This window comes from Plectropomus leopardus, chromosome 18 (genome assembly GCF_008729295.1).
Source record: "Plectropomus leopardus isolate mb chromosome 18, YSFRI_Pleo_2.0, whole genome shotgun sequence".
Lineage (NCBI taxonomy): Eukaryota > Metazoa > Chordata > Actinopteri > Perciformes > Serranidae > Plectropomus > Plectropomus leopardus.
Window position 1 is genome coordinate 11,152,003 of NC_056480.1, and position 12,682 is coordinate 11,164,684.

A 12,682-nucleotide genomic window follows, 5' to 3' on the forward strand; every position below is an offset into this window, starting at 1 on the left:
TCCTCCGTTAGTACTGACCAATATCAGGAGTCATCTTCCTGAGCGAGGCTGGTCTGGTGGAGCTGATGGAGGCCACAGTGTCGTTGCCATGCTGCTCCAGGTTAGGCAGGCTGGCTCCCAGCCTCTTGCTCAGTCTGTCGTTAGGGCTGGCGTAGCTGCTGTAGCCGGTCCTGGACAGATCAGACATGAGAGGACGCCGAGGAGTCTCCGTCATCGCACGATTCCTGTGGGGAGACGAGAAAGAAACACACTGTGAGGTTGAGGTCGTGTTTAAAAGGGAGGACATCGCTAAGTTTTAAGTAGGTGTAATTATGATCATTGTCAATATTTCTATCAATTAAAGGGCTGTTGTGTTTAACAAACCCAGATGATTTATTTTTTGCGTTATGTTTATAGAAAAAAAATCACAAGTTATTCAATTTATGAGTGTCCTTATCACCTGAAGGCTTCTTCCATTTCTGAGAAAGGACCTTAGTGTCTCCTTCACTGTGTGCATTTCTCACTCTTTCAGCAAAATGGAAATGTATAAGAACTGAATAAAATCTGTTTTTTTACCCCTGCTTTTAGAGATGCCCCCTGTTAATCTGACAATTATTTTCTCTGACAGTAGATTAATCACTTGGGAATAAAAGGTGATAGAATTAAAAAATGCTTTTCTCCAGGTTAAAACTTGACCTACTGTTGATCATCTCATTGTTTCAGCTCTCCCAGGCAGTGTTATAGCATCTGAGATCAGTGTTGATCTCACTTTTTGAAGGTCTTTATTGCATCTCAACATTATTTTGACTTAATCTCTAGATTATATCGTGACCAGACAAAACCACAACTTTGTGAATATCCTTAAATAATCTGAGTGTTAAATAAAGATGGTTAAGTTAAGGAGAGCCGATGGTTTACATGTTCCATATTTTATTGTAAGTGTGTTGTGCGGTGTGACTTGCACTGGTCTGGTCTTGGTCTTGACTTGGTTTCAACCGCTTAAAGTCTTGGCTTTGTCTCAGTCTCAATACACTCTGGTCTTGGTCATGACTTGGTCTCTGTTTAAGTGGTCTTGATGTCAACACTGCAACCAGGTTAAGCAAGTAAAACAACTTTGGGGCAGCCCGAAAATCAGTAGCAGGCTTCACAAACTGTTTGTTTCATGTGAGCTGAGAATTCTCACTTAATGTGTAACCTTAAAATGTATTATCACAAATTTCGAAATATACATGTTCTAAGTCTGCAGCAACTGCAATTTTTCAGCTTAGGTTGCACCTTTGTCCCCTCTGAGGTGCCTGGTTTCTGTCCCCCGATTATGACATCATACCAGCGTCATACCTGTGTGCATGGTTACGTGTGCTCTGCTCCATTCGGCTGAAGGTGTCCCGTTTCCTGTTCAGCCTGTCTCGCAGGAATGAGTGAAAGATATGCGTTTCTAACACCTGGGAACAATAACAAAGAGAAGCATACAGCACAGACTGTCAGTGTGTGTGTGTGTGTGTGTGTGTGTGTGTGTGTGTGTGTGTGTGTGTGTGTGTGTGTGTGGTGTGTGTGTGTTAAATGCATGGCAGAACCTTCTTGTAAAAAGGCTGGTCTGCTGCCTCCCTGGTCCTCAGAAACTCCTCACTGTTAAAAACTCTGTGTTCATGGTTTAAAAAGTCCTGTACACCCCTGACAAAGTGATGAAAAATGACAGACAGAAAAACAGTTAAACAAAGCATATGGAAAACAAGAACTAACATTAGTCTATGTATTATGTGTTGTTAACTTCTACCTAATTACCACTTTATTTCCTACAATCACAATTATTTGTAAAAACTGCTCACAGAGCGTTACCTGAAGATGTTGACCACTAGCTCCAGAGCGATGTTTTGTATCTGCGTGTTGAGGCGTGTCTGCCAGTCTCTGCGTTGGCATCGCAGGGCGTTAGCATCAGTGCCTGCTCCAAGATGACACATCTCCAAGTCATAGTGAAGCTGGAGACACTCTGCCCTACACACACAGACACTAAGTATGTAAGCATGAAACCCTGCAGACTGGCCTTAAAGAACTTTTACTTAACTCAGTCGTTCGGACTTTGTTCCCTTTGTAATTTGATTTAGCAGGTATTTAGGAGGGAGATTTAATTTTGGTTTCAAACCTGTTCCAGCTTTGACGTGAGGCTCTGCTGTCGGTTTCAGTGTCAAAATTATTCTAGTAAAACCTAAATTCTGCACCATAAAAAGTTGGTACACTTTTAAATATAGTGTTTCTCACAGAAGTGAAGAGAAGAGAATTTACAGCCAGCAGTTTACTTTTACAGTGTGTCCGTGTGTGTGTGTGTGTGTGTGTGTGTGTGTGTGTGTGTGTCTGTGTGTGTGTGTGTGTGTCTGGGGGTTGTTGATGATGGCATTATTCAATCATCATGGTCTGAAACCATTGACCTACCAACTATACCTCTGGCTGCAGCTGAGAGCTTTATATCAAGGTAACACACATGCACACACACATACAGACTCCCATCATCAACATTCACCAGAATTAGCTCCTCTGTCTCCTATAGACACACACGCACACACACATGCACACGCACACGCACACACACACACACACGTGGATGTACTGTAAGTACAATGGGTACAATTCATTTCATCACAATCAGACTGTGCCCTGCTCTGTCAGACTAACAGAACAGCTACTGTTAAATATGTTAACTAAGCTACTGTAAGACACCGAATAAAGATGAACGCAGCGGAGAATCAGCAGTTGTCAAATGCAGCATGTTAACTAAAACAAGACAACTGCAAATAGACTCGTCATTTTCAATGCACACAAGCAATTTGCATTTTTTTGCAGGGACTTTGCCATCTGCCTGGATTTTCGCATTTTCTTCTTACTTATTGTGTTCAGAACATTTATGGGTGTGTACCTCCACGGCACTCAGGTGAGATCGGGACTTGATAAAAAGGTAAATATAGCGAGGTGAACCACAAAATAACAGTGACTCTGGGGTTGGCTTTCATTTTTTACTTTCACTAGCGAGGGTGTTTACAAACAGTAACTGACAATCCTGAGTTATATAACGATAGATCTGATGTAAACTATCTTGTCAAGTGCTCTGCGCTCTCTGGGAAATAGGCAAAACATTATAGGGGGTAACTGAAGTAATATGTATTTATTTGAGCTGTGTATTGGCAAGAATTCAGCAAAATGATATGTATCATGATCCTGGGGTTACGATTCAAGGTATTGCAATACTGTAAGCGAGGCAATATATTGCGATTATTAAAATCAAATTTTTAGCAAACCTGTCAATGCTAGTGGTGAAAACATGACACAAAACTAGCTACTATCGAGAATCTTTACATGCAAACTTTTGATTATTGAGTATTGAGTATCACAAAACATAGTATTGCCATATTCAAGTGTATTGATATTTTCTTATACCCCTAATATTTATTCATCAATTCCACTGGCTTTGACTATTACTTTTAAACAGTCATTGCTGTCTAATAAACGATACACAATCCAGTCATAATAGTGTCATGTCTTTCCTATTATAGGGAAAAATAACAGTTTGGATATTAACTTTTAATCAACTAAGCTAAAATCCTAAACCATTGCTCTCATCATATTGGAACAAGAAAGTCAGATTTGCTGACATGACTTGACCCAAAGCAAGAAAACAAACACCAGAGTCAAGCCTCGATGCTGATACGGCAGTCTGTAGTCAGCAAAATTTTGTACTCACAGCAGCAACTTCTTCAAAATGACTGATGTGACAGCCCATCAGGAAGGCCGTAGGAGCCATGAGGAAGTCCAGCATTCCTCGAGCCAAGACAGGAACATAGGGCTGCTGCCAGGACAGAGGCTGAAAGAGATATCAAAGGAACACATGACAGATAAAATGACAGAGGAAGTGTCAGAATATATCTTCAAAGTAAAACATTTTTTCTACTGAAATTGTAAGACACAATGTTCCTGCTCCACTGACCTGCAGGTACAGAAGCAAACTCTCAGCGACCAGAGTGAGTCTGGCCCAGTCAGCAGAGAAGAATACCAGCCTCTGCTCTTGGAGGAGACAGGATAACACCTAGAGAGAGATGGGCCTCGTAGGGTTAAACAATCATAGACTTTTTTTTTATATTAAGGATGCACTTTATTTCTTCAAAAATGACCCATAAACATAGTCAAAGTACCTTAATGTGACTAAATAAATATATTTTACATCACTTTATGACTTCTTCTCGTGTTTGTATGTTGTGATTATTCTGCATTACCTGAAGTAGTGTTGTGTGCGTGAAACAGAGGAAAGGAAGATGCAGGTCGATGTCAATAACAGGGCTGTCCTGATCCTCCCTTGATGGAAGAACCACGTGGAGGGGACGAAGAATGAAGGACTAAAACACAGAAACGCACACATTACTGTAAAGCTCTAGCAACTGAAATTAGTCACACACAGAGAGGCAAACACAGATAGAGTGAGGGTGAGAGAAAATGAGAGATGTCTCAACTGAGACAGAGAGGAGAAAGTGTTTTCTGACCACGTGTAGCTGTCCAGGAGGTGGCAAAGGGACCAAGGACAGCTTGGCTGAAAATTCCTTTATTGTCTCCTCAAGGTCCGCTTGTCTTGCTGGCCGCAACTGGACCAGGAGACTGAGAAGGAGGAGACAGAGATTAGCTTGTCACCTAATCTTTAAAACCAAGGTCAGATTATCGACTGATTTAATGTGTTTAATATAAATTATTACCATGACAAGCAGTCTCTCAGAGCACTGTAGTAGGGAAACTTGGAGATGACACACACAGCAAAGGGTGTATAGAGACGGGACTTTGATGAGGTCCACCTGTGGCCGTTCTGGATAGAACCGTCCTGACAGGACTGACAGAGCAGACAGCCAATGAGGAACAACTGTCTGCATTGATTGGATTCAACATGTGTTTCTGTTTGTGTCTGTACCTGTACAGCTCTGTAGTACTGCACGACAACTCCATGGGTTCGGTTCCCAAACAGGTCGGTAAAAACCAGGAAGTGATAACTGTCTTCTCTCTGCTCACTGGCTAACTGAAGACCACCTACATAAGTGGAAACCAAAAAGTCTCAAGATACATGTCTGAACAGAGTTGAGCCGAGCTGTGTGTCGCGTTCATGTCAAAAAGCAGCTCACGTAAACATCCAAATCACAATAATGACAAGAAAACTCGGGTTTTTGTCCGTATAATAAAAGAAACACGCGGTTGGAAGGTAAGTGCTTATTTATGCTCAATGTTTGATACGTATACAGACACAGATGGAGCCTGCTATCAGTACTCTGCGTTTATTTGCCCAAATTTGTGCAAGTTTTCTTAAAGGTTATGGATATGGACGAAACAAAGAAGCTCCAGCATTGTATTGCAAGCGACCATGGGAGACGACAATGACATTTAAAAGGTAGAACGGGACAAACTGATAATATAGTGAAAAGAACTGTTCATCCCCGTGTATTAAATGGCCTCACTGACAACTGTCGTCCACAAGGCTGCCTCCGTTAAAAGTTACATTATTATGGCCTCCTCCACCACCGTTCGTTTGTTATCAGAAACTATGGACTCCACCGTCTACAGCCAACTATTGGTTGTACCTGTACCATCATACAGGACAAATTGCAGTATGAGGGCAGTGACGTTTTCAAAGTTTAAAATGGACATATCTATTTTTGTACATCAAAGGAGTATAAACGAGCCTTTAGATGGCAGTGCAAGTCTGCATACCAGTGGATAGGTTTGATGTGCTATCTGCATTGTGGACTTTTAGCAAGATAGGGAACAATGACGGTAGCTACTGAGTAAACATATCAAGATTACGACAAGATTGTGGTCTGGGACTTTGTTCTGGCAAGATGGTGATGCATGATGGTAACCATGGTGCAGCAAGATCAGTCACATCGTCACATTGTCTAGTTAGACGTTTAGAAATCAAGGTTTGGACAAGTAATGTCATGCACTGAGAAAGTAGGCAAAGCATACCAGGAAAAAGAGGGAACTTGTTGCTGAAGATGCAGCCACTGCCCAAAAACGTGTTGGTAATACTGAGGTAACAGACTGTTGTATTTACAGAGTAAACAGATTTGTCACCATTGTGTTACTCAATATAAACCCACGGAGGAAACAAACTATACCGGGGAAACAGAGCTGCGGCAAGGCAATGAGGTCCAGATCCTTTGGGACGCTGATGTCCTCTGTTGCTGAGGATGTTTCACTACGATTGGTTGTTTCTCCATTCGGCACCGCCTCTGCAGTACGATCTCGCCTCTTCTGCAAAGAAACGGGAAAACAAGGATAGTGGATTTTTTTTATTTTTGAATGTGACAGACCAAGAGGCCCGCTAAATGTGATCTTGCATCCAAATACTGTCTCAAACTTGCCGTCAATGTATGACGTCGTATTTAGAGTTTCAGATAAAAGCTGTAATTCATTTACCTTTTTGATGAAGCTCCTCCTCCTCTGGACACGACTGAAAGCCGGTCCGATCATGGTTTCCTTGGAAACAAATGGTGGGGCATGGACCTGCAGTACCTCAGCTTCCAGCAGGGGGAGTTCACTTAATTTACTCTGCTGGTGAAGCTATGACATGGTTCGGAAGTATTTAGTGTTAAATAGTTTGAAAACTGAGAGGTCACTGCACACATCAACAATCATCACAAATATTCTAATGTCTTAATAAACTGCTTGTTATGCCAGACTGTACATAAAGACAGATGACACAGTATAGGTCATAAACCCCGCCCCCTCCATGTTAGCAAATAAAGCTATAAAAAGGGGGCATGACATCATGTTTGGCGGCTGTCTGTGCCAATCGGTGTGCTTTTGATAAATGGCACTGCTTACGACTGAGTCGGATGAGTGTATGGGCGGGAACTTGATACCTAAGCTCCACTTCCCGATCACTACTAAGTAGACCAAATGATGTCATAAGCGCAATATGGTCTCACCCGTAACCGAGATATTTTGGCTTCATTGTTGTTGATTGGAAAGACGTTGAAAGGCATTGTCCATCTTTACATACAATCACTGAGCTGTACCTTCAAGTCACTGACTTTAGTATAAAATGTACAACAAATACACAAGTATAAGAAGAACCTGTGGTTTGGTATATTTGAATCATGACTCATGAAGACTATGTTTTTTTTATTCACACTGCATATAAAATATTCTTAAAATATGTGTTTTTGCAAGTCAAAAAAGTCAGAAATGAATAAAGATGGTTAATTAGCAGGTTTGTGGTATTACTTACATATTTAATGCAACTGACCAATCAGATCCAGGCTGGGACTACCTGTTGTACACTACAAATGTATCCTCTTTTATCTTAAGATTACAGGCTATTCTGTACTTACCTTTACTGAACTTTATTATGCATTTATCATATGCATCACAAGCTTTTATTCATTGAAAAAAGCTATTTCAAAATATGTGTGTTATCTGTTGCCATGTACACCTGTTCATATTTTGGAGATTACCTGCCCAGGTGCAAACGATCCATTCAATATTAATCTGATAGCAGAGGAGTTAAAGTATAGATATAAATGAAATACTGAAGTCGTAATCTGTCCGTCTGCATACTTTGTCTGACTTTTTTGTTTGACACCGTGCACATGTTTTGCTTCTGTCTTTGTGTAAATGTGTTGTGTATTCATACCTGGTATATGTCTCGAAGTTTATCACTGGAGGCTCCAACCACCACACATGCCTCCAGCAGTCCAGACGGGAGCTCTGCCATCATACACACTGCCAGAAACACACACACAGTGCATTTAGATGAGGTGAGGTCATCATCACAAAAATGTGTCAACTGTCAGCAAATTCTCTACAACATTGGTACCAAAGTACATATTTATATTTCAATATAATATTGTGATGTCTATCTACCTATCTATCTATCTATCTATCTATTTCTCAGTTATTCAAAAACAGACATGATCTCACTGCTTTATCTGTAAAGCATTTCCTAAACTGAATTTAATCATAATGTCCTAAAATCATATACATACAAACATACATACATACATATATATATATATATATATACACACACACACTATATATATACACACACACATATATATATATATATATATATATATATATATATATATATATATACTGTGATAGAAGAGCTACAAAAATATGACCCAGTATTGATATGAATTACAGAGCATCTGACAACACTGATGACGAATATAGCAGAGTAAGCTGTGGCCATGACTCACAAAAGATTCCCAAACCAGACGCTGATATTGCTGAGTTTTCCAAATGACAAACCAGAGCTTGAGCAATCTGATTAGTAAAATATAGAATCTGCTTGAAAAAAAACAGCAGAATCTTTACGTCTTAAAGGCACAACACACCCACACGCACAGACAAATCTCTTTTCCCGCAACTTCCTCCAGATGTGTGCTGACACACGAACACTTAACATCTAACGTGCCCTAACACACAGACATCAGTTTTGTCATCAAAATCCCAGATGGGAAAACCAAGTTACCACTAACAGTACCAGAAAGTGAACAAAGATGAAAACACTACTGCTGTGTAATGCATTTTATACCAGATGCTTTTTAACACTATTAGTTATATAAATTATAATTAGTTATTTAATCCCACAAGACATGGTGATACTGGAATTGTTGATGTTGAGGCTACTTTTATATATCTCTATTTTTGCAGGGTTTTTTAATTTTTTTTTTTTAATATAATTTCAGTTATTTTCAAAAGTATATTGACTTCTCTGCCCACTAGTTTACAGGTTTTTAGGTATTCCTAATCCAATTTCCTCACCAAGCCTCACTTGTAGTTGTAGTAGTAGTAATATTTTTATTCAGTCATCACACACAACACAGCAAAGACAAAAAATACTTACAATATACACTCTAATGTACAATAAGTATACATTTTGGTAACAACATAAAGTAATTCATGTACGGTGATAATGACTGAAAAGGTATAAGCAGAAGCACAATGCATATATAAGCCAGCCCAATTGAGCTGGCATATATATCAAAATTATATCGTGATATGCGCCCGTTTACTTTTCAAAATCAAATTTTTTTGGGCCGATATCTTTTCTTGATTCAGGTTAATTTCTTAATTAAGTTTCTCTCATCTACGGTTAATGTTTCTCTTAAAAAATACACTAGAAGTACACGTCAAATATACACCAGTTGAGCACTGTGCCCTTTGTTGTAAAGATGGAAGTATCAATAGGTATCTACAGGGGTGCAAACTCATCAGCAGTGAAAAAGGTGACAGACATGCAAAACCTGGGGTCAGGGGAAGAAAAGATTTTTTTTTTTTTTTTAATATTAGCTTGAAAATATGGATTTCTAATCAATTTAAGCATGAGGATACATGGAAAAACACCCTAGAATAATGTAGTACAAAAGTTTAAAAAAATAAAAGGATCGACATGAATCTCACAAATTATATATTTTGTATTCGAAACAGCACTTTCACCAAAAGGTGCCAGGTTTTCACCCCTGTGAAGGTTCCTAAAAATAAATCTAAGTAGCATTAGTGCAGAAGCACCTTCTTGGGGTACACAAATCCATATTCAGATGTCATCCACACAGAGCACTGCTTTAAATCCTTATCAGTCCACATACCTATCCACCTACAATCTGTCTATCTGTCTGTCTGGGTCTGGCAGGTCCATAAATACACATCTGACTTGCATTAGTTGCAGCTCCAAGCAAAACCCAAGGAACTGCACGATGTTAAATTTTTCTCAGCCATTCTCTCATGTCTTTCAACACTCTACCTCTTCTCTTTCTACCCCTCTAATCTCACCATCCCACTTTTCCCATTTTTTCTACTTTATCATCTCCTCTTTCATCCCACATTTGTTCCCTTCTTTTGTCCCTCTTCTTTGTTTTCCCATTTCTCTTCTATCCTCACCTTCAACACGCTTGCTTTCTTTCTTACTCTCAGTCTTCAGGCCATTCCGGGTCTCTGACTAACTCCCCTGCTGTGTCACGGAAAACACACACACACACAAACTTAAGTCATTTACTCACTGAAAACCCCTAAATTTGGAAACCCAGTGTGCGTGTGGGAGCATGTGTATGATTACAGTTCTCATAAACGCAACCAATGTCCATCATTATAGTACTTTTATAACCTCTCACACAAATGAACTGGCAGGACGGTATCCTGCACGCACACACGCGACACACACACACACACACACACACACACACACACACACACACAATATTATTAATATAATACAGATGTCATGCATGTGAGACTGAGACAGACAAACTAAGAGAGTAAAAAAACAATTACAAAACAAAAACACCTTCTGAATGAATAAAAGCAGTGCTTGTGCTTCATTACTTTGCTCCAAATTGTTTTCAAAACTTCTATAAGCAAAACAACACTGAGTGGAAGAACTTTATCATTAATATACCTAACATTAATGTAGTGGCTTGAGTGGGGAGTGTGTTGGGGAGGTAGCCTCCATGTAGATGCTTTAAACAAGTTTGTCTTGATATATTTTAGAGAGGAGGCTGCTATGATGTAACCAACAACAGTTTCACCAAGCAGTTGTTGGTAAGCAGGCGTTTTATAGGACAGAAGAAGGCTTCCTCTAAAGCAAAGTATGCTATGATTTCTGTGCGCCCAGACAGTTCTGTCTGTGTTTGTTAACTTGCACCAAACATTTCTAAATTTAGAAATCAGATGGTGTTTTAAATTGCAAATTGGCACAGTCCAATGGGCAGTAAATGGGTCAACGTTTGAGTTGACCCACTGAGTTTCTTTGCGATAACTTTTGTACAATAAGGCTTCATTTCGGTTCAAACCTGTAAGCAATGTTAAATTTTTAGCTTCAAACTTTAAGTATTCATCTGTGTCTATCTTGCACCTCGGAGCTACACATTCATCTACATTTCCATTGCAAATGGAGCAGCCTCTGACTTTACATCCTAGTAAATCACAAACAACGTAGTGCATGACCGCAGGTGTTTATTGAGCAGGACACAGGAAGAGGGTGAACTCTTTAAATCAGTGACATGGCCCTTTAATGGGATGCAGCCAACATTTACAAGCTTTTGGCTGGTGTGTGAGTAAACTTGAGCTAATCACTCATGACCTGAACCTGTAAAAACAAAATAAATAAATGCATGCTGTGAGAAAGCAATGATATATAGAGCCAGTCTTTGAAACTGTTTACTGCTTTTTCTACAAAGCTGCTACTAAGGAATAATGACATGCAGTGGTGGAATGTAACTATGTAGATTTATTCAAGTACTGTACTTACATACAATTTGAAGTACTTGCACTTTGCTTGAGCATTTTTTTTGTTCTACTTCAACTCCACTAGGTTGCAGAGACAAGTATTGCTTAAGGTTTGTCAATTACTCCACCACATTTACCAGAAAGCTTTAGTTACTTGTTACTTTCAGATTCACATTCAGAAAACTTTATTGTCTATTGTGACAGAAAATCATCTCAGATGTGGCTCAACATACAGTGCTAAACAAATTCGGACACGAAACATACAGCATGTGTTACTAAAAAAGAAAAAGAATAAATGCCTATTGCAAATAATTTAGACATAACAAAAATTACAATATACTACTGTGTACAAAATGACGTGGTGTTTATGTAAATGTATGGATCATTCCCTTTTATTTAAGATGTTTATGTCATTGGGAATGAAGGAGTTTAATAAGTGTTTTTCTTTGCCTTGGGGACTTTATAGCGGTGACCTGATGGTAGTAGCTTTAAAGACTTATGCAGAGGATGAGTGGGATCTTTGGTAATGTGATTGGCTCTCCTTTCAGTTGCTTAGATATGAAATACTGACAATGGCGTTTGGGTTTTACCACTTATTTTACTTGCTTGGTTAATGATCAAAACAACCATAAAACAAACACAAAGAGATTTTGATTATTGATACAACTTAAGATAAGATAAACTAAGATTAAAAGGATTTTAACTCTTTTGCTGCCTTTTCTCATCTTGCTTCTTATTTTTGTTGATTTGGCGGGCACACAGAAAAGTACCAAAAATGAGCAAGATGTGGTGAGCCATTTCTCAGATTTATAACGTAAAGCCCAAATGAATACGAACAGTACAACTGGGTCAGGTTAGCATGCGGTATCAGTTTCACCAAATCGTCTTTAAGACAAGCTGTGTGTCACCGGCGGTAACATTAATGTTAACACACACACGTTAGGACACTTTATAACTACAACTGACAACTGACAGTGCCGTAAAGTTAACTACTGCACATGAAACTGACTTTTTAAGACCAGTCGAGTGAGATTCTTGACACAGCAGCGTTAAAAAATCACTCACCTTTTATTTACTCGATCATTTCCACCGGACAAACGGTTAAGTCACACCGACGAGAAGTTAGCCGACGTTAGCTCCAGCTCGCTTTCACAAATCTGTTAAAAAGTCTAAACGTTATGCGCTGACTCCATTACTGTCTCTAACTTTTACAGTACGCTGTGATTCAACGGGTACTGACACACACACAGTGTGGTTTACCGCTGGTCTGTCAAACTCAGTGCACCTCCATGGTCAGCTGGATTTCCCGCATAATAAATTTCAAAATAAAAGCTTCTATCTTTTGTACTTCCGGGAGCTGGGTAAAGCGTCATGACCCCATCTACTGTGTGTTTAGTGTACTGCCATTTGTGACGACAAATTAAAAATACATTTTATGCGGTTAACA

At 39.4% G+C, this 12,682-nt stretch overlaps 1 protein-coding gene across 1 annotated transcript in view; it reads right to left on the minus strand.

Moving 5' to 3' along the window:
- Positions 1-12,481, minus strand: part of dennd3a (DENN/MADD domain containing 3a) — a 29,148-nt gene extending 16,667 nt beyond the window's left edge. The window contains exons 1-15 of the mRNA XM_042506965.1: positions 12,301-12,481; positions 7,637-7,725; positions 6,418-6,561; positions 6,117-6,252; positions 4,919-5,034; positions 4,710-4,840; positions 4,503-4,614; positions 4,239-4,358; positions 3,953-4,051; positions 3,710-3,829; positions 2,403-2,515; positions 1,816-1,971; positions 1,554-1,650; positions 1,318-1,421; positions 19-224 (exon numbers count right to left, since the gene is read on the minus strand). Of these exons, the coding sequence (XP_042362899.1) occupies positions 19-224; positions 1,318-1,421; positions 1,554-1,650; positions 1,816-1,971; positions 2,403-2,515; positions 3,710-3,829; positions 3,953-4,051; positions 4,239-4,358; positions 4,503-4,614; positions 4,710-4,840; positions 4,919-5,034; positions 6,117-6,252; positions 6,418-6,561; positions 7,637-7,720 (1,738 nt within the window). The 5' untranslated portion in view covers positions 7,721-7,725; positions 12,301-12,481. The remainder of the gene's footprint in view (positions 1-18; positions 225-1,317; positions 1,422-1,553; positions 1,651-1,815; positions 1,972-2,402; positions 2,516-3,709; positions 3,830-3,952; positions 4,052-4,238; positions 4,359-4,502; positions 4,615-4,709; positions 4,841-4,918; positions 5,035-6,116; positions 6,253-6,417; positions 6,562-7,636; positions 7,726-12,300) is intronic.
- Between the last annotated feature and the right edge of the window lie 201 nt (positions 12,482-12,682).